A 20,290-nucleotide genomic window follows, 5' to 3' on the forward strand; every position below is an offset into this window, starting at 1 on the left:
CCTTGGCAATGTGTTCTAGGGGCGCAGGGAGGTGCTGGGTAGCTCTGGCATTCAGCTCCCCTAGGAGTGGGAATTTCTGCTGGCTGTGAGGGAGGCCAGGGGGTCTGGGCGGCTGGTTGAGGGGGAGTGGAAGGCACCAGACTCAGGGCAGTGGCTGAGAGGTGCCTGGGAAATGGAGCTTGGCAGGTGGGGAAGGGCTGAGCACTGCCACAAGGCTCCAGCTTTGGCTCTGACACCAGCTCCAGGCCTAGCTCCGTCTCCACCTCTGGCCCTGCCTCCAGCCCCCCACAGCTGGGCTGCAGCACTGAGCACTGCCCTAGCCCTGCCCTCAGCACTGCTGGCAGCACTGTGCTCAGCTCTGAGCCTCTCGCTTTAGAAGGGACATTGAGGTGCTGGAGCATGGCCAGCAAAGGCAACAAGGCTCCTGAAGGGTCTAGAAAGCACATCTTGTGAGCAATGGCTGAGGGAGCTGGGGTTGTTCAAGGTGGAGGAGAGCCCATGGCTCTGCAGAGTTGCCTGAGAGGATGCTATAGGAGATGGGGGCCCATCTTCTCTGACCTGTCTGCAGTGGCAGGACCAGAGGAAAGGGCCTTAAACTGAGACAGTGAAGATTCAGATTAGACAGGAAAAATTGTCATTGTTAGGGTGGTGAGGCATTGGAATAGGTTGTCGAGGGAGGTCACCATCCCTGAAGGTGTTCAAGAGGCTTCTGGACGTGGTGCTGGGTGCTGTGGTGTAGTGATTTAGCGGTTACTGTGCTAGTGCTAGGTGGATGATCAGACTAGATGACATTAAAGGTCTCTTCCAGCCTTGATGATTCGATGATTCTGTGATTCCGTAATTCTATAACTCTGTAATTCTGCCATTCCGTGACCCGGCGTGCCCCGCCGGGCGCGGCCGTGAGGCGACCCGGGGCGGGGCGGAGCGCGAGGCGGCAGGGGCGGGGCCTCCGCGGCAGCGAGGGGCCGGGGGCGGGGCGGGGCCTCGCCGCGCTGATTGACAGGCGGGGCGGGGCCACGGCGGGGCGGAGCCGCGCGGCCGATCCGGAGCGCCGGGGCCGTGGAGGGCGGGGGAGACACCGGGTACGGAGCCGCCGCCGCCGCTCCCCGCAGCCAGGTAACCGGGCGGGGGCCGCGCTCGCCCCGCGCTACCAGGGGAGGCCAGGGCGGCTGGGGAGGGAGGTGGCGACCGCCGCGCCGCGGCGCTGTATCTGTCGGGCCGCGGCAGAGCCCCGGGCGAGCCGCTCCGGTCCGGCGACGGGCGCGGAAAGGGGCAGTGGTCGGCCCTGCCTGACCCGGTGCGTTACACGGCGCCGCCACAAAGCACCGGCCTTCCCCCACCGCGTCTCCTTCTCCGTCAGCGTCTCCCAGCGCCGCCCAGCCTTCCCGACGGGGGCCGGCACCGAGCACCCCCTCCCCGTCGCCGCCGACACAACTTCCTCCCCCGGCCCAGCACTGGGCAACTTTTCGGGCCGGTTCTTGTGCGGGGCCCCGGGGGGGTGGGCGCGGGGCCATGCCAGGGCCCGGTGCGGGAGCGGGGGCAGCTCGGGGATGGGGGGCGGCGGTGGGCCCCGGGCACGGCCCCTCGGTGCGGCGGAGGCGGCGGCGGTGCCTCCCCGTCAGCTGTTTCCTGCTGTTTGTTGTCAGGGCTCCTGCGCTCCCGGCAGCGCCCGGCGGCGGCGGGGGGGGGGGTGGGGGGGGGGGGACGGGACGAGCCGGGCCGGCCCCGGTTGGCTGCGCGCGCCCCCGTGACGGCGCGCGGGCCGGGCCGGGGCCCGCCCCCGCGCGCGCGCGCGGCTTTGTGTGTGCGCGGCACCGGCACCGGGATCGGCTCCGGGATCGGCAGCGGCGCCCCCGCAGCCGCCGCCCCCGGGCCCGGCCGCGGAGGTTCCGCGGGGGTTGAACCGCCCTGCCCTGTGGCACGGGGGGCGGCGGCGGCGCCTGACGCATCGCCCCTCTCCCGGGGCGGAGGTGCCGCTCGCTGCTGAGCGCTGGCCGGCGGAGCAGCCCCGTGTCCCCCCGCACAGGTGCCTCCCGCCGGGAGCTGTCACCGAGCCGGCCCCGGTGCTTGTTTGCTTTGTGGAGGTGCTGGCGGCTCGCTCAGCAGCGAGGCGCATTCGGCTGCTAGCGCTCGGGTTGGGGTTTTCCCGGTGGAAGTATGGATTCCCAGGGAGCTGAAATATTCTGCCGGCGCTTTTGGAAAGGTTCTAAGTCAAAGCAAAAATAAGACTGTTGTCTGTCTGCTTCATTTGTTACTCTGTACACAGCCCTCAGCTGTCCTGCACAAGCAGATGTAGGTTAGATTAATCCAGCGTGTTTATTTAAGAATAAAGGCCGTGTTTTGGACTGATATCGCCATACAATTTAATAAATTATTTGTCTTTGGTTTCTTTAAACAATAAACACGTGTTTAGGGTTAGATTGAGGGAATAACAAAGCAAGTACACACGGTCTTATGAGGAGAAACAGGGTAGGGCTCTTTCGAAAGTGGTATCACAGAACAACTCCTGATGTCAGCAACTAATGGCTCCGGATTAACCATTATCTTAACTAATGTTTATGACTGAAAGGAGGGGAACTTGCTCCCCAGTTGTAAACATTCCCTCACGTGACTGTATGTAACTGCTATATATATATTATATATATGTAACTGCTATATATATATATAATCCTATGTATATTTTTAGATAGAGCCTCTTTCTGGATGGCTGAATTCAAGTGTGTGACAAACAAAACTGTCAGTTTTTAAGTGCTGCTCAATTTTTCTAAAGTAGTCTTCAGAAGTATTGTGTGGAGGCTTCTGTCATCTGCTACTTTCACTTCCGTAGTTACAGAATTACTTAGAGATGCAGAGCTTATTGTTTGTACATAGATTTTAATAATGACGAGTGAGTTTCAAGTGTGGTTGCCAAGTGTGTGAGGACAAATGAAACTGCATCTCAAAGCCCAACAGAGAAGATGACAAGAACAAGCTGTATTTGTTACTTGCCACACACTGAGAGCTGTACACATTTTTATATATCTGTATTTAACATGGTAATCATCACAAGCTTGAAGGGGTGGTGTTCAAGTCAGGTCATTGGTTCATATTTGTTTACTAACATTTGACCTGTGTTGAAATCTTGGGTTGCTCAGCTCTCACCAAAATACGTAATTCCCTTAAGCAAGATTTAAGTTAAAAATTACTTGTTAAATGTGTACATGAAATGCCTGTACACCATGGATGTTTGTTAGCAAGGTGATCTCTAATTTTGGAGCCTTTATCTACATTTAGGACCTTTCTAGTTAATATATAAATCTCTTGGTGATATGCACTTAGTGTATTAGAACCCTTTCTGCCAGCTGGATGTGGCTGGTTTGGATGATGGTTGTCTTTACACCATTTCTTAAAAGGTTGTTTATTGGATTTCATTTTTAATGACTCATGAAATCAGTGATGTCTTTGGATGAAGTTTTGTATCATTTCAGCACTAAAATTAATAAAACCAGAAAATGTGTAGTTTAGTTTTCTGGAAGTTGCAGAAAGGATTCATAGACGAAAGTTGTCTCAACTGCTTAAGTAGCATAAGAGTAAATTTATTACAAAACAAGGAAATACAGCTTTCTTAAAAACAGTGGAGGAATTAGGAAGGGGAAAGGAGGAAAATGAAGGGAAAAAGAAGCAGGGAGACAGGTCTAGTTGCTGATTTTGGACTCTTTGTAGTTAGTGGTGGGAAAGAAAATTAATCTGAGTGTGATACCATTTGTAAACTAATACTTTTATATGTTATCTAGCAAGAGTATTGTGAGGGTTTAAGTTACTCTGTGGGAGATGCTGAGATAGGGGGGCTGTATGAGAAACAAGCGCCCATCTCAGTGTGCCTCTGCTCTCTGTAAATGTGAAACAGAGTACCCTGGATTAGTGTTTCACTGCACCAATATGACATAAACAAATTTAAATGCCAGTGTCCTAGTGCTTGCTTTACCTAAGAAAAAATGCAGTTTGCAATAGGAAATGATACTGCTGCACCCTGCAATACAAAATTACACTGCTGCAACTTGCAGAAGGGTGTTTTCATCCTGCGAGGCAGCCTGTTGTTGGTGGGTGCTGTGCCCTGCATCTGGGCTTTGCCAAAGCCTCTTCTGTCTTTGGACTGTGTTCAGTTCCCTTCGCAGTTTGATACAGTAGCTGGATGGCTCTAAAGAGCACTGTATGCTGGTCCAGTTCATTTTCTCTCCACATTTGGCTACATGTGGTGGTTTCAATTCTGCATGTAGGCAGAGACCAGGCCTTGTTTACTTGGACAGTCGCAGAAGTTGGTGGTGGACATTGAATCTCTGACCTCCCAAGAGACTGACCACGTGTGTATTTTTGGATGTGCCCCCACCTGTGAGCAGGGAAACCTGGGAAGGTAAGGAGCAACTTTTATTTTTTTCCTTTATGATTCTTTAACGTTTGGTCTTGTGCAGTTGTGCTAAGAATTCTCTTTCCTCTTTTGTCCATCTCTGAGATGAGAAGAGGAAGCTGAAGCCCAGTTCCCGAGATGCCGTTATGAAGTTTCAGCCTGGTTCAGGGTACGTACATCTTGAGAATGTTTCAGTGTGCTTAGGGGAATGCATAACTCTTTGCCAGAGGGTAGAGAATGCTTATTTGCTCACAAAGGAAAATGGTTTTCGTTGGTTAAATGGTGAAAGAGAGGCGGTCACAGTTTTTTGTCCTTTAACTAGCAGCTGTTCTCTGTTGTAGATGTGAACGCAGTAGATGGTGCTGAAGCAACTCTGAGGCTCCTCCTGTGAAATATCCACAGTCCAGTGTATAGAGAAAGTGCTTGCTGGCTCTCCCAAGTGTTGATGGTCCTGTGTCTTCAAGAGATGCATTCCAGGACAAGAAAACACTGACTGTTAGTTTTAAAGATGTTAATAAATAATACTTTGTGTTACTTTTTCATTCTTTATTGATGGTGAAGATAGGCAGATGAGGTAGTACAAATACCAACCAAGTGATGCTTCAGGTGGTTTTGGGTGTGTGTGCAGACAGTGGTCAAAATCAAGCTGTTGAACATCAGCCCTTTGATACGGTTGTTGCTCAGTGTTGCTGAAATCAACACTGAAAGTGTTTGGGGAGTTTGGGAGCTACTGCTCTGGGAATACACATTACAGCACTCAGCCACAGTGCCTGTGTTTCCTGTCTGTCCATGCACTCACTGGGAGAAGCATGCAGGGAGGAAGTCTTTCACAGAGAGATTGAGAAGTGGTATCAAGGTTTATGCTGTCAGAATAATGTACTGTCAAAACCATGCAATGTCAGCAAGCCTGACCTGCTAGGTAATATGAACTCTCATTGATTGCTCTCCTAAAGGTCCTCTCAGGAAGGTGGTCTGGGTGCTGAATAATGGAAGTGTTGTCATGTCTCAGTTCATGAAGTACCCCTCTCTTGGAACTGGAGAGATTGGACATGCAATAGATACTTTATATCCCATTAAGGAAAGTAAATAAGTCTGCCTTTCTTACATTGCAGCCATTCATTTAATAAAATCACTTGTGTTTGGTAATTTGCATGAAGGCAGGAGCACTAGAACTTCATCACTGATACATGCCCAGTAAAGAATGCTTAGCTGATTTTAAAAGTGAAATCATGAGCCAAAAAAAAATCTGTTCTTTCCTCAGCATTTGGTTTTGTGAATAACCAAGATCCTGGTCCACTACTTCGGAAAATTCTGCTGGTAGCATGATGGAATTGGTGGGATAGTGTCACTTTCTGGAGCTGTAAGTAGCACTAGGGAACCTGACCGGTTCTCTGGACAAGTGGAAGTTATTTTCTAGGTTTTTAAGTGTAAATAGTGGATGAATGGCCAAGTGCACTTACTGTATTTTCCTCCCCGTTTAGAGGATCTTAAGCTTTAGAAATGCTCTTATGTTTCACAATTCTTTGGTTTCTCCTCATTTAAAAGAGCCCTCCCACTGCCTATCAAAGCTGCCTGTAAGTGGCTTTTCCAGATCATTTATGCATGTGTGAACATAAATAGACGCCTGCACCTTTCCAATTGGTAGTGAAACTATAGGGAAAGAAATCTGCAGTGTTAACTTGGGTGACTTTGTACACACCACTTGTGTTTGTAAGGGGCGGGAGCCTGGGAGCTATGGAAAATTGCTTTCCCCTTGTGCTGTTGTGCTTCTGTTTTTTTCCTGTGTGCAGTAAGTATACCCTACAGGATTCAGCATCCTTACATAAGGAGAAAGAAGGTACTTGCTGTGGATAAAGACTCCTGATTTGGCCTTATAAGTGAATGCTGTGTTTTTAGCTTGGGGGAAGAAAAAGGAAGGGGAGAGTGTGAAATGGTTTCAAGTTGAAATCAGTTTCTCTATTTTACAGGAGAGGAAAAAGCAAAATTTCCATGTTAGGTTTTCTAGAAAATCCATGATAAAGTGTGGCATTTTAAGTCTGTATTACTTGAAGTAATTTTGTAATTTTTTCCTGCTTTTTACTACTGTGAGCAGTAACATAAAGACTTACATAAGGTGACTAGTTTTATAGTGCTTCAGCTGCGCCCTTACAGATTCATTGAATTCAACAATCAAAACTGAGGTCAGAGGTAGCTGTAGCCTGCTATTTATTTTGACCAAAGTCTATCAAGTGGTAGTTAAGTGTAGAGGTTACTTTGAAAAAGTTAGACACTCTGGTAACCTTACAGTATTTTAGTAGTTTCTTAAGAAAACATGCACAAAATCTATGTTGTTGTGACTGTTACAGTGCTCACTGTAGAATTTAATTTTCTAAATTTTTAAAATATGTATTATTTCAAGAATATAGATTTGCTTATGCACTGTATTCTGAAAAAATGTATTCTGGTACCAGTTGGTTTGTTAGATTCTGCTGTGAGTTTAGGTTACTTTCAGCTCTTTAAGGTGACATAAATAAGTGAGGATTTTAGGCCTTGTATTCGCAGGCAGATTTTTCAGCCTTACGTCTTTGAATATATTTATTTACACATTTATTTTAATGTTTGAGATCTTTGGGACTTAAGAGTTCAGTCCATGCCATAGTGCCATATCCAGAAGTAATACATTTGAATGTTGCTGTGACTTCGAACTTGCTTGCTAGAATTGCACTTGTGCTCCCTTCTGAAGTATTTAATTTCTATTTTTAATGTCTCTGGGCTAATGCTTTTCTGAGGCCACTGACACGAATTACGATTTTAGGCAGGTGATGCACTGCATTTGAAGTGTTTAGGTGCATTTTTCAAAATGTCATGCTGTGCAGGGTCAGTCTGTGTAAAGGATCTGTTCTGGACACCAGGCTATGTGTGTGTGTTGCTCTTAGTGAGATAGGGACAGGTTTGGATTTATGTTATGTTACCTTCTAAAAGTACTGACAGGGTGAGGATTGGGTTTACTCTGAAAGAAATACCCCTTTGGATGCTGATTCCACATTACTGTAACTTATGATCAGTTAATTGTTTTGAATCCACAATACAATCAGCACAAATATAACATAATCCAAAGTTAGGAAGGATGGCACATGGACCTAGGCCAAGTGCCTTATGGGCATATCTGTTACAATTGCCTTAATTGCTTGTATTTGTGGTTTCTTCTGGCTGGAGACTTTTACTGATACTTGTTTATTCACACTTATTGTGTGTTGATTTTCTCTCATTTTGTCACTATTCATGTTTTAATTTTTTTTTTGCTTTGGTTGCTGGGAAAGATAAAGGCATATTAGAAAGGTATAAAGCTTAGAGAAATATAAATGAAAACACTTTCCATATTTTGAGTGGAATCACATCTCTAATACTCAGACCTATTTTATTTATCCTTTGAAGAAGAGAAATGGGTATTATATCACCTTTAAAAGGAAGAGTCATGACATTGCTTTTAATTTTTATGTATCCTTCAGATGGGATACAGAAGATTAATAGTGATTTGAAAAATCTGAAGGTAAGGAACCTGAGCTAAAATCTCTCTGTTCAATATTAGGAGCCCTTTTTGTTGCCTCACATTGTAAGAAAACAAAGTGTGAAATAAAGCAATTGGAAAAAAAATCGTTATGTCAGTGACTTGTGATTTTTAGATGTAAAAATGATGTGTTAAGCTCTGTGTGTGCAGGTGCAAGTTTTAGTCCATTTGCTTTGTGTATGTTAAGAGTAGACTTTAAGAAACTGATCCCCTAAACCTTGAAATGAGTTTAAATTAGGTATTTGTGCTTATTAATGGTGTTTGATTTAGAATATTCAATTAGATGAGCACAGAATTTGATTGACTTCTCTATGAACGGCAGTCTCTGCTCTGAAAAGTAAAGCCCACACAATTCTAATATTGCAGTGTGTCAGATTTACTTTACATTGCTCTGCATGACAGAAGCAGAGACAATACATTTTTCTGATTCCACATCTGAAACATAAATGGAGGTACATTTAACTTGTTTAACTGCAGAAGTTTAGTCATAAAACTTCTGCAGTTGAAAGGGAAATATCATAATTCAATTCCTTTGTCATGTTACATCATCCTTCATGATTTAAGTTTTCGGCTATACATTCTGTGCCTACTCACTAGTTCACTTTGAGTAATTTATGTTAGTTCGTGTCAAGTTGGTGAGACACTTTAATTTTCCTAAGCAGTGAAGAGGCTGATGTGTCAGGCACTGCAGGTCATCTGCATAAAGTTTTTTAGCTCTGTTTTTTTTCCCTCATTGGAGTTGCTGAGGTATTTTAGTGACAAGGCTTTGGAAATACCTTGGATAAATTACATAGTATTTTATATTTGGATTAGACAACTTTTAAACATTTGTATATAAAACTGTCTGGTGTAAAGACTGGGTGGATTGTTTATTATGTGAAATAGCATCCAAATCTCTCCTATGTTGGTCTGTATACAAAACAAAGCGTCAAGTCAAATACAGCAGCCAGGGTGCTATACCAACATTCTGAGTGGTGGTGTTGTGTGATCATGTGTCATAAATTGTGCAAAGCTATGGGGAAGTGACATAATAAATATGTATTATAAAAGGTGGGGGTGACTTGGGAAAATTAAGCTATAATTGTCTTGGTGACTCAGTGTAATTCTCAGTGCTTCATTTCTTAGTGCTGACTAAGATGAGTGAGTTGTTGGGAATGTACTGAAATAGAATTTCAGTATTGTGTTAGAAGAAGTGGAAGCTTCTGAGTTTAAGAACTGTAGGGGGTCTGCAAAACACTGAATTGTATTTTAAAGGTTTCAGTTTGTGTTTTTCTCATTTAATGTAATTAGTTTGTATTTATGTAATCTTTATTGGTGAAATGGTCACTTTGGGAAATAGCTTGTCTTGATGAGAGGGTGAAGACAGACTGTAAGTTCAGCAGTTCACCAACAGAGGAATGACTTGGAGCAATCATTAGCTGAATTGGTTTGAAGAATATTCTGCCATATATATGGGATGTTTGGGAGTTTCAATTTTTTTGCTGAAATGCTTTTTTTACATGATGTTTCTTTTTGCTTTCAGGTCTTGAGTAGAAACTTAGATAAGTTGTAAAAATGGGAAGAATTTTTTTGGATCACATTGGTGGCACTCGCCTGTTCTCCTGCGCAAACTGCGACACGATCCTGACCAACCGCTCCGAGCTCATCTCCACTCGCTTTACAGGGGCCACAGGAAGGGCCTTTCTTTTTAACAAGGTTGGTAAGAAGCTGGAGGAACTGCTGTTTACTTTTGAGAAATGAGTTTGTGGGATATGGATCTGTCACAAGATTGAAAAAACTTCTTGGCTAAAGTGTTGCGTAATTACTATTTTAACTTTTATTTTTTTTCTGTCTTTGAAGTCAAATTTGACATTTACTGTTGATAAGAAACTTAGCTAAATTAGTTTTGTCTGAAATGCTGAAAGACTGTAAAGAAGACTGTGTATGTAGAGGCCTCAGGCCAAAATTGATGGAGTTTCAACTTCAGAGACTTCTGTAATATGAACCCCAAATTCACTCTGAGAGTATCTGGTATCTGTCAAAGGGTTCCAAAGGTTTTTTTAACTTTTATGCAATTAAAAAAAAAATCTAGATAATATTTTGTTTAATTTCTGAAATACATTTAATGTAACAGTAGTCTGGCAACTTAAGTTGCCACAATCAATCACAATCTTTTTTACAGACAGTAATACTCTGGTTTAGTTTAAGAGTTTTTAATTGATTCAATTCAATAGATTGACATACAGATGTCAAAATTTTTGAGTGAATTGTAGGATTATTTATTAACCTTGCATAAAGACTTGTCCATTAGATTAATTGAAAAAAATGGTAATTGTCCTTTGCTTTCTCACAAAGTTCCTGAACATATAATGCTTGGTTTTGTTTTAGTTTTGGGGTTTTTGTTTTTGTTTTGGTTTAGTTCTGTTTTTTTCTTATAAGCCATTTGTCCATGGCCAGAGTTGATAGAGGCATCAATAGTGTCTTAACTGTGTTTTGCTCTGGGACTTCTGGTATCCCGAATCTTATCAGTACTGAGAGATTTCCTCCTCATTCAATAAACTCTGGATCCTGGAGGTTAGATTTTTTTTTTTTTAATGTTAAATAGCAGGGTTTCATTACAGCAGTTTGAGGTTTTGCATTTCTGCAGTTGGAAGCTGTACATTTGAACCAGTCAGGTGCTAAGCTGAGAAAGTAGTACAGTCCCATCTTTTAGAATCAGCTTGGGTATAGTTCTGACATCAACTTTTCAATGAAGTAAACATCCTGGTTTTGTGGTGATGCTGCAAAAGAAGTTTGCAAGTATATTTAAACTGCTGATACAGCACACAAAAAGGTGCATGTTTTATGTCTACATTCTCAGCCACTGACCCTGGCTGTTTCTTAGGTAATTATTTCAAAGGCACCACAAAATTTTTAAAGAAGTACCTCTTTTAATATTTTGTTTCTGAGTTCTGGGACTTGGTGATCACTCAGTTGCTAGAAATGAGTTACATACATTACAAGTGGTTTAATACAAATTTACAAGCTCTTCACTGGGAGTTTCTCACCCAGAGTTGAACACAGCCCTTTTGCATATTTTGTGATAGCAATCCATGTCTCTCAGTTAAAATGTGAGGGTTTTACATCACTATGAAGCCCATCTTTAAGGTGTTACCCTCTCTCTCACACAGGAGATTTTTTACACTGCAGTTTTCAGTTGTGTGTGGTGCCACAGGCTCTTCCCTTCTAAGTGTGTTACTGAGCAGGTTTCCCCTAGGCAGACTAATCCTCTGTGCTGTTCTCTGTGCCTGTGTGTTTGTCCCAGGTGGTCAATCTGCAGTACAGTGAAGTTCAGGATCGGGTCATGCTCACCGGCCGCCACATGGTCCGGGACGTGAGCTGCAAGAACTGCAACAGCAAACTGGGCTGGATCTATGAGTTTGCCACCGAGGACAGCCAGCGCTACAAGGAGGGCCGCGTTATCCTGGAGCGAGCCTTGGTCCGGGAGAGCGAGGGCTTCGAGGAGCACGTTCCATCCGACAATTCCTGAAGGGGCCCCAGTCCCTTCTCAGGTTCTCTTCAATTAAAACTCCAATGTAATAAAATCAACAAAAAAATCTGCTTACATACACTGTCACCTTAGCATCAGAGTCGGATTCATGGACTACAAAGTGGGAAAGATTGTGAGAATATTTCAGATGGAACCTTACTTTCTTTATTCCTTTTATATTTTACTTTCCCTCCAGCAGCTGTTTGTAGAAAGAATGTTGTGCAGATGCTGTAACTTCTTCTCTCTTTCATTTACATCTGTTAGATTTGAGATTGTATCTTAAGGTACAGTGGGCTAAAAGGAAAATATTTGCAGGATTTTTCTTTTGTTGGAGAGAAATTCAATGAGGGTTTTTTTTTTTTTAGTTTGCACAAACTGATGTCAGCATCAAGTTATTTTAAAACTACAGATGTTTTTTTTAAAGTATATTCCAACTTTTGGCTTAAGTTTTTAGTTAGGTTTTTGGTTTTTTGGGTTTTTTTTACCCAGCCTTTTCACCTGGTTTGCTAGCTAAAGTGAAGAGATCCGAATTTGTGCTGAGTGCTAAAGGTTCAGTGTTGGTACAGCTTGGGCTGGCCCATGTGCCATATTCTTGTTGAGGTTGATTGGTAGCACAGAGTCCATTATTTCTTGTCATTCTTGACCCAAAGACGTCACCATTCCTTGTTTATTCGTGAAGTCCCATTCACCATGTAAACTGGTGTTGATTGGAAACTATCCTTGAAATAGGGTGAAACTGCTTGGCTTTTTTTAACTTTAACAGATGTAACTTATGAGCATAGTAATAATATAAAGTAATAGCTGTCTGTTTAGTCTTGCATTGCTTACAAATCCGGCTGTGTTTGTAATGGTAGGGATCCACTGAGGAACTACTGTTTCAGTAGTCATTTTTTTTCGTTTCTCTACTAATCTCATTAAGTTAGACAGGGAATTGCAAATCTTAATTCTTCTTCAAGTAGCTTTCTTTAAACCCAGAACTTCCTATGTTAAACACAGCTGCTGTGTAAAAGGAGAAGATTGCCAGCATGTTTGTTCATGCGTAGAGTTATGCAATCTGCATCTCTTGAAAAGATTAACTTAAACAGCTTGTTTTCAAATGCTGCTTCTGGTGTTGAAACCTTTATCTTTCAACTTTGTTGAACGTTTTCATTGTGATGTTATGTTTTTATCTTTCTGGGCAGCAGTACATGTCAGCCTAGTAGTAACTAGTGACTTGGATTCCTGCTTTGTTCTTGTAGAGGGCAGCTCTGTTTAAAACAGTGATCTTGCTTGCCTTTTTTAGCAAAAATGCTGTTCATTAACTTAACTCAAGGGTGCCCAAACAATTTCATTGTGTCTTAAGCCATAAGTTAGGATCTCAAGGGCTGAAATTTATTTGAATGTTAGATATGTATGATTTCTTACCCAAGATATGAGTTGGTTGTGGTTTTTTTTCTTATTGGATAAATTGTGGTCAACGTGAATTAAGTTACCCACAGACGTAGGAAGGGGGGGGAACCCCACCCAGCCAAATGGATCTGGGTTCTGACCTTTCAGAGTAACTTTTCTTCTCTAGACACAGCTCCATATCTGAAACTTAAGATGTGGAGGGTGACTATGCAGAGTATTTTTCTTAATTTTTTTTTTTGGTTGCCAAGTGGCAAGTTGGACACCCCTGACTTGAATCTACTGCCTCTTTCATGTAAAGGTAGCTTTGTTCTAGAAATGTCACATAGAAAGAAAACAGAGTAGATCACATACCAGAGCTGTGCTTGAATCAAGCTGCTTAAACAATAGTGTACTTGTGCCTCAAATGAATCAGTTTTTGCACTGAGTACAGTAGTACCCCATTATCTTGTACTTCTGTCCTTCACAGACCCTGGAAGCGCCATTAGCATGGTTCTCTGCAGTACTTTTCTTGTACTTCTGACATTACAGTACAATAAAGTATGTTTTGTCCTGAACTGATCTTTGCTGTGCTTTTAGAGTTATTGTCATGGAGTCTGTCAGCCAAATCACATAACCCATCTTTCATTCCTTGTGTTAAGTTTCTGCAGCACAGTGACAAGCTGTTGACGAGCATCCCTTTCTGTATAGGTGGTAAAAGAGTTCTGTTGATTTTGGAATGAGCCAAGTAGAGCTTCAGGCATACCACTTGGACACTTCAAAGCCTTCAATTTACTCCTGTTAAAGAGAAAACAAAAACCTGCTCATTTTATGGAATTCTGGGTGCCAAATGTCTTTTCATGACTTTGAAAAGGCAGCAAGCTAAGCAAAAATCTGCCTTCTGCAAGAAACTTGAGGTTTTGGCTTCTGAAAGGGCTTGGGAATTAATGAATTTGGTGTTATATATCTGGACTTCTGTGAGTTTTTCCTTTGTGTTCAAATGTTAGCCAGAAACCTGCCAGCAGCTGGTCAACTTCTGAAGAACTGAGATGAAAGGATTATTCTGTTGGTGTGATGGAGACTGGGGCTCTTATTCTAACTTACATTAAGACCATTTTGGTAGAATGTTGGTGTGAGATGCTAAAAATTACTTTTCACAAAGCCTTTGATTTGAAAAACACATGTGAATTGAATTCTTCAAAATCCCATGAGACTTAAGCAAGTTCTGTGCAGCTTTAAAACAGTAGACTTTGCCTTGATGTTTTTGCTTACATACTGTTCCCTCCTTTATCACTTTTGATGGCTCTGGGAGAGTTTAGCCTCCTATATTTTGGCTGCTCCTCCTTGAGACACTTGGTGTGTGAACACAGATAACTTATCTGTGGGGAACAAGGCCATTGGTTACAGCACATCTAGAGACGGAGAAGACATTGCTATTTGCCATCAGCTGCAATTTTGTAGTAGTGCAGTAGCCTGGGATTCTCAAAGGAGGGCTGGCACAGGAAAATGTGCCACTACAATGATCTTTTGCCTGGCCTGTGCTGGGGCCTGAGGTAAAGAAGGGAGCTAGGAAATTGCAGTGCACAACAGAGTGCTCCTTGCATTCCTGGAGACCTCAGGATCTGTGCTCCTAGGCTGCAGCTTGGGCCGGCAGTGCTGCTGTGACATCTGCATGACATGGGCTGGATTAGAGTTCATGTCACCAATGCTGTGATCCCATCCTGTGGGTGTACTCGAAACTGAAATACTTCCTTGCTACTGTTCCAGCAAAACACAGGTTTGGGAAGAGGAAAAGTTTGCATGGTGTGTTTGTGAAGTGTAAAAGCATTTTAATTATGCCCTCCAGGGATGTTAGAGGAACTTCTGGAATGACATACATGTCTTGTGGCTTTGTTAGAAAAAGTGGCCTTACATGGGGCTCTGGGGTTGGCTGTGGTCACTGCCACAGCCTTATTCTTACAGGACAAGCTTGTCTCTGCAGATTTGCTCAGAGCTTTAGAAAAAGAAGCTGGCAGATCATCATGGATGAGCAGGTAAGGACAGGTGAAGCTGCAGTTGAGGACACAATTGCTGGGTACAGGGATGAGGTGGCTGGGAAGGCTCTGGCATTCGTTGGGAAGAGGCTAGCTGGTTGATGAACTCCATTTCAGACAAGAAACACAAGCTGTGATACTGCAGTACCATTCTGCAAAAGCCAGAAATAGTGTATTGTGTTTCCTTCCTGGGCCTGCCTTTACTTAGAACAACAATAAATTTTAAAAATCCAGTGACGCTTGCTTTACTGTGGATCCCAAGGGCTTTGCAGACTCCTTGAGGCCTGACAAGGATGAAATACTTCTGTCTTTTTATTTTGCTTGGGACACTGATAAGAATTGCTCTCCAGTCCTAGTTTTGCAGGACTTAAAAGAACTAAGCAATTTTGAGGCCCCTCTCTTCATAACCCAGAGTTAAAATTGCCCCAAAACTTCAAAAGATTGCTTTGAGTGATGAGGAGGAGTATGACCTGGTAGATAAAGTTCCTGTACAAGCTTTTTTCTTGCAGAAAATCTGAAATATGGCCAAAGAAAGTGAGCTCCTGTGGCTGTCCCATTGCATGTTGTGTGGCAAAGACCTTCAAGAGCTGCTGAGGAGCCTGGTTTCTGCAAGTGTGGAGTTCTTCCTGGTCTCATAGTTACTTCCTTCCCTACTTTTCTCTCATGTAAGGATTTCTGGTACATGTAGGGAAGTGTAAGGGAAGAAATCTCACATTTGCCTTCAGCCTTTTGTTTACTGATAGTGTTGCTCTTACTTGAATGGATTTCTGTGAGCTCAGTAAAACTGCTGCTAGGCTGCTGCTGCTGCATTTACTTAAAGGCCTTTCTGGCAGAATATCAGTGAGTTTATCATCTCTCATCCCTGAGTCTAGGCAGAGGTTGTTTGGGAGTGATGCTTGACTGAACATTGTACTCTGGGTAGAGGTGATGTGAAGGAAGACCTCATTCACAGGATACTTCCATTGCTGTGCTGCAGCTCTTTGCTTCTGATGTTATTTTAAGTGTGATTTGTTTAAGTTTGCATTTCAAGTCCTCCTTTGAAAAAGGAGGTGACTAAGAGACAGCAGTCTGTGCCTCTTAAACGTGGCATTTCCCTCTGAAGGACCTGAAATACAGTTTGGTACAGAGTGCTCTGTGTGCTGCTCAGTTGGAAGGCATGGCTGTGTTCCTGTTTGACTTGTTCCTGCAAAAATAAACCCCAGAGCTTGTCTAAGATATGGCCAAAAATCTCCCTGCATGGGAGTTAAGATATGGAGGAGAAACCCAGGTGAAAGAGTGTGTGTGATTCATGTCAACTAAACCGGTCACTCTGAAGCAGCAGAGGTGGGAGAAATTCTAGAGGTAAGCCTGTGCCTTTTCTTTTTGGCTGGTGTGGGTTCAGGGAAAGTGGAAATCACTTGGGCATTGCAGAGGATCTAAGGTCCCCTGATGAAGAGAGGAGTGGGAAGTGCAGTGCCAGGGCTAACTTTGGTACAGGCTCTGTGTTGTGTTCAGATGAAGGCAGCTGGAAGGTATTTGTCATTTTAAGAAGGCTCTGTTTCTGTTCTCATTAGGTGAAGCATTTATTACTATTAGGAACTTAAATTTGTATAGAAGTGAAAGTAGGAGAACAAAAGACTGTGGTAATAATTAGGATTTTCTAAGCATGAGGGGTAAATGGGAGAAAGAAGGATGTTCAGATCTTGTATTTTGACTCTTCCCAGGAGAGGGATGTGTGTTTGCCTGACATCAAGATCCAGTGCTGTTTCTCTCTGGGACTTAGGGATGTTTAGATACAGGATTTTGTTTTGTCTTTTTGTAAGCATTTGATTTGACAGTTGTAAACATTTACAGGTGTTTGAAACAGTAAGTTTACTGGGTTACAGCAAACTGCATGGTTGTTTGCACACTAATGGCAGATGTTGCAGTAGATGTAGTTAGTGGAGTAGGGAGATCCCTTTTCTTTGAGGGAAACACAAAGCAGGCTGGCTCATACAAGGATGCTTAACCAAAGAATTGCCTGGTGCCTTTCAGCTGTCTTTAGAGACAACAATCCTCTGTCCCTGGAAGAGTTTGAAAACTAATATTCCAGGCACAGGTATGTGGTGAGTATAAAATGAAGAGGGCATTTGTTATTTTCAGGGGTAGATCTTGGCACATGTGCTTGGTCAAGAAGGTGGGATGCTCTGGATTTGGTAGTGAGAACTCAGGTACATCCTGTGGATAGAGTGCAGAGAGAGCCTCTGTGGTTATGCTCCTGTTGGTATTTGGCCAGCAGATCTTTTCCCCCATCCTGCCCATTTTTATTGTCTTTGGTCTGGTCTGTAGTGATTGTTGCACCTTCCCTGCAGAATTAGGGCAGCTTCAGGACTTGGGGAAGTGCCTACTTCTGGCAATATTAGATGGTCACTTCTATCCTAATCTATACCAGTACAATGGATTAGTTGTTGCAGCACAGAGGGATTCATGGATTGCCTATTCCATGTCTCCCTGCTGAGGAGGGATTAGCTTAGTGATGTACTCCATGAGAGTGCATTCTTGGGATGAAGTTCCTCAGCGGGATTTCTTATTGTAGCCAAAAGTATATCAGAGAGATGCAATTTAGGTCACAGAAGTAGAACACTTGAAAAATGCCAGATTTCCAATGGATTGGGTAGCACATGGTTATCCTGTCCCTGCACAGGTGCAGCTTGGGGATGAAAGTGCCATGTGATCTACAAGAGCAAGGATGGCACCATCAATCACCCTTTTATATGATATGCATCGAACTTGTAGCTAGAGCCTCCATCCCACCATTCCTAACTCTGGACTGCTGGACTTCTTATTAATTTTGTTTCTAAAGGCAATTTGAAAATGAACTTTCTAGTGTGCATTTAAGTGGCAAAACTAAAAGAAAATGAGATTAAGTATTTGTAATTGCTGGCTTCTTCATGACTGGGATTTGAACTGGGAACCCCCTTTGGTGCAGTAATCATCACTACTTAAGCTCCAAGGCTGACTGCTGCTTCACCAGTAGCTGGAGGAAGGTTTTTGATGCAGAAGTTGAGCAGATGACAGATGAAGGCTTTAGATTTGATGTAAAGTTTCAGCATGGGACTGGGAATTTTATTTTCAGTTTGTATGCTAGTTCTGGTTTGGTTGAGGCAATTGTGGTTTTTTTGTTTTGGTTGGGGTTTGCATTTTTCCCCTTCTGGTATGTGGAGTTGGTGAATTTCCTGCTCCATGTAGGACTTTACAGGAAGAAAGGGGAGGATGAAAATTACATTGTATTTCCTATCCAAGCTGCCTGACTCTTGCTTCCAGGCTCCTGAGCTTCCTGAGGTTCCTGCTCCGTGCATGCTCCCTGTCAAGGAGAGAGCAGCACCATGATTCATGTGCCACATTACTGGCACAGGGAGGAGCAGTGGGAGGCAGCTTTCTATCTCACCCTGCTTCATTTGCTCTATCAAGCTGCAGGTAAGCTCAGGGCTTCTGGAAGATTTGGCTGCCTGCAAAAACCAAACCAGAGGCACAGAAAAACAACAGCTTTTAACACTCAGTCCAGTGCAAATTTAGGACATAAAATTCTATTGTTTTTCCTAAAAATAGACACAAAGCCATCCCCTCCCATAAAACTCACCTCAGCAGCATTGGTATTTTTCTGTCAAAAGGTTGAAGGAGAAGGTGGGGGACGCTTGCCACAGGAAGTGAGGGGAAAGCAAAGGCAGAGAAAGATGCTCTGCCAGAGGTTTTGCTGTTACCTGCCGGCAGTGTTGATGCTTAGATATCAGCTCCAGGCGCCTTGGAGAAGGTGATGCTCATCTCTGGCTCCTTTACCTGTCTCCTCCTTTTTGATCCCTTCTCTCTCTGCGGTCTCTGCGGTGCTTTGCTCCTCCTGCAGTCTGTGCTTTCGCCGCTTGTCACCTCCCCACATTGCCACTGGCTCCCCTCTGTCCTTCCTGCCCTGCTCCTTGCATCCCCGCTGGGTTTGCAGCCAGTGACCTTGTTCCTCCCTGCAGGGCACCAAGGGCTCCGCTCCCGGCGCCGGCTCCTCCTCGCCCCGGCGGTGACAGCGCTGCTGGTGGCGCGGCCAGCCGGGGACACGGAGGGGCTGTTGTCGCTCTGATTCACCGGGCTGTCACGCCAGCAGCACACCCAGCCCTGCTAGCTCACTGCTGGGGGTGAGGCAAAGGGGTGCTGCTTCAGAAATCAGGGTTTCATCCCTGCCCCCGTGTGCTGCCGGCGGGCCATGAAGAACACACACCCACACAAAAAGTGACCCTGCTGTTCTCAGCTCCTGCCCTGCTGGCACTGATGCTCAGCAGAGACAGCTCTGCAGAAGGCTCTGCTCATCTGTCTTGGTTTGGAAAGACAGGTGCCTGCTAAGAAAGGCAGGAGCCTCCCCTGAAATGGAGAAAATGAACCCCCCCCCGGCTCCGAATTGCTATACATTTTAAATTAAGGGGCTCTCAGGCAACAAAAATTATGGGAGCAGGAAATAACAATTCTTTAATAGGGAAAAAAATAAAAGGATAAAATAAACAATGCAGTAATACTGACAGAGTCAGAACACAACCTGACACCCTGTGGATCAGGGTGTTGGTAGCAGTCCAATTGGAATTGTGGCTGCAGTCGTCCTGAAGTGTCAGGTGTGGTTCTGCTGGAGCAGGGATCCTGTAGAAAAGGGTGTAGTCTTCCTCTGAAGATCCCCTGGAAGAAGAGGCAGCTGCTGTTCCTCTGGGAGATCCAGTGGAGAAGCCATGCTGGTACTCCAGAATCTCCAGATTATATCCAGGTAGCAGTGCTTGGCTCCTCCCTCTGGGCAAAGCATCTCCCAATGGGATGCTGTAGTTCTTATCAGCCATGCAGTGACATTCAATAGCCTGTTATCAGCAGATGTCCCCTCTGGAGGGAGGAGTGGCTGTGGAAGAGATAAGGCAAACTGCCCACTTGCCAAAAGACAAGTGGGCAGTTTGCCTACTGCAAATAGAATACATCTTGCCTTGCAATCTGGAGCATCATCTCTGCTGAGTGGGGCTGGACTGGCCCCAGGGTGGCCAGGAGCTGAGATGGACACTGCACAATCCCTGCAGACACACAGGTAATGGCAAAAGGCATCTCGTGGAGTGACAACACTACCAAATTCCAAAGCCCAGCTCCAAAGTGTTGTGTCACAACTTTTTAACAAAGTAATTGGACAATTTGTTTTAAAAGGGCAGAATCATGTAAATCCCCTGAGCCTGGTTTTCAAAAATGCCTGTTTCTAGAGGAACATTTTTAGAATATAATAACCTACCCTTATGCAGACCTCCAGCAGGGAAAACTTCAACTATGTAATGCTTTGTGAGCAAAATCATAGCCAGCTGAAAAGAGCTGTGTGCTGGCAAGTGCCAAGCAGCCTTCCTTCAGGAGTCATCTTTTACACAGAAACTTCAGCTCAACTGAAAAGAGAGCCCAGCTGCCAACAAGTGCATCAGTTTGGACAAGGGAATGGA

General features: G+C 44.1%; 1 protein-coding gene across 6 annotated transcripts; it reads left to right on the top strand.

Moving 5' to 3' along the window:
- The first annotated feature begins 979 nt into the window (after nucleotides 1-979).
- YPEL5 (yippee like 5) lies at nucleotides 980-13,386 on the top strand. 6 transcript variants are annotated; one of them, XM_071423549.1, is made up of 7 exons: nucleotides 981-1,116; nucleotides 4,257-4,390; nucleotides 4,490-4,553; nucleotides 4,726-4,879; nucleotides 5,646-5,744; nucleotides 9,454-9,626; nucleotides 11,215-13,386. In XM_071423549.1, the coding sequence occupies exons 6-7, from the start codon at nucleotides 9,486-9,488 to the stop codon at nucleotides 11,437-11,439; spliced, it is 366 nt and encodes a 121-aa protein (XP_071279650.1). In that variant the 5' UTR covers nucleotides 981-1,116; nucleotides 4,257-4,390; nucleotides 4,490-4,553; nucleotides 4,726-4,879; nucleotides 5,646-5,744; nucleotides 9,454-9,485; the 3' UTR covers nucleotides 11,440-13,386. The 6 variants fall into 6 exon arrangements, with proteins under 6 accessions (XP_071279691.1, XP_071279650.1, XP_071279663.1 ...); XM_071423562.1 differs by lacking the exon at nucleotides 5,646-5,744; XM_071423557.1 differs by lacking the exon at nucleotides 4,726-4,879.
- The last annotated feature ends 6,904 nt before the right edge of the window (nucleotides 13,387-20,290 follow it).

The sequence above is a fragment of the Agelaius tricolor genome, unplaced genomic scaffold, assembly GCF_023055355.1.
Source record: "Agelaius tricolor isolate 1412-34295 unplaced genomic scaffold, bAgeTri1.0.p SCAF_1, whole genome shotgun sequence".
NCBI classification, from domain to species: Eukaryota; Metazoa; Chordata; class Aves; order Passeriformes; family Icteridae; genus Agelaius; species Agelaius tricolor.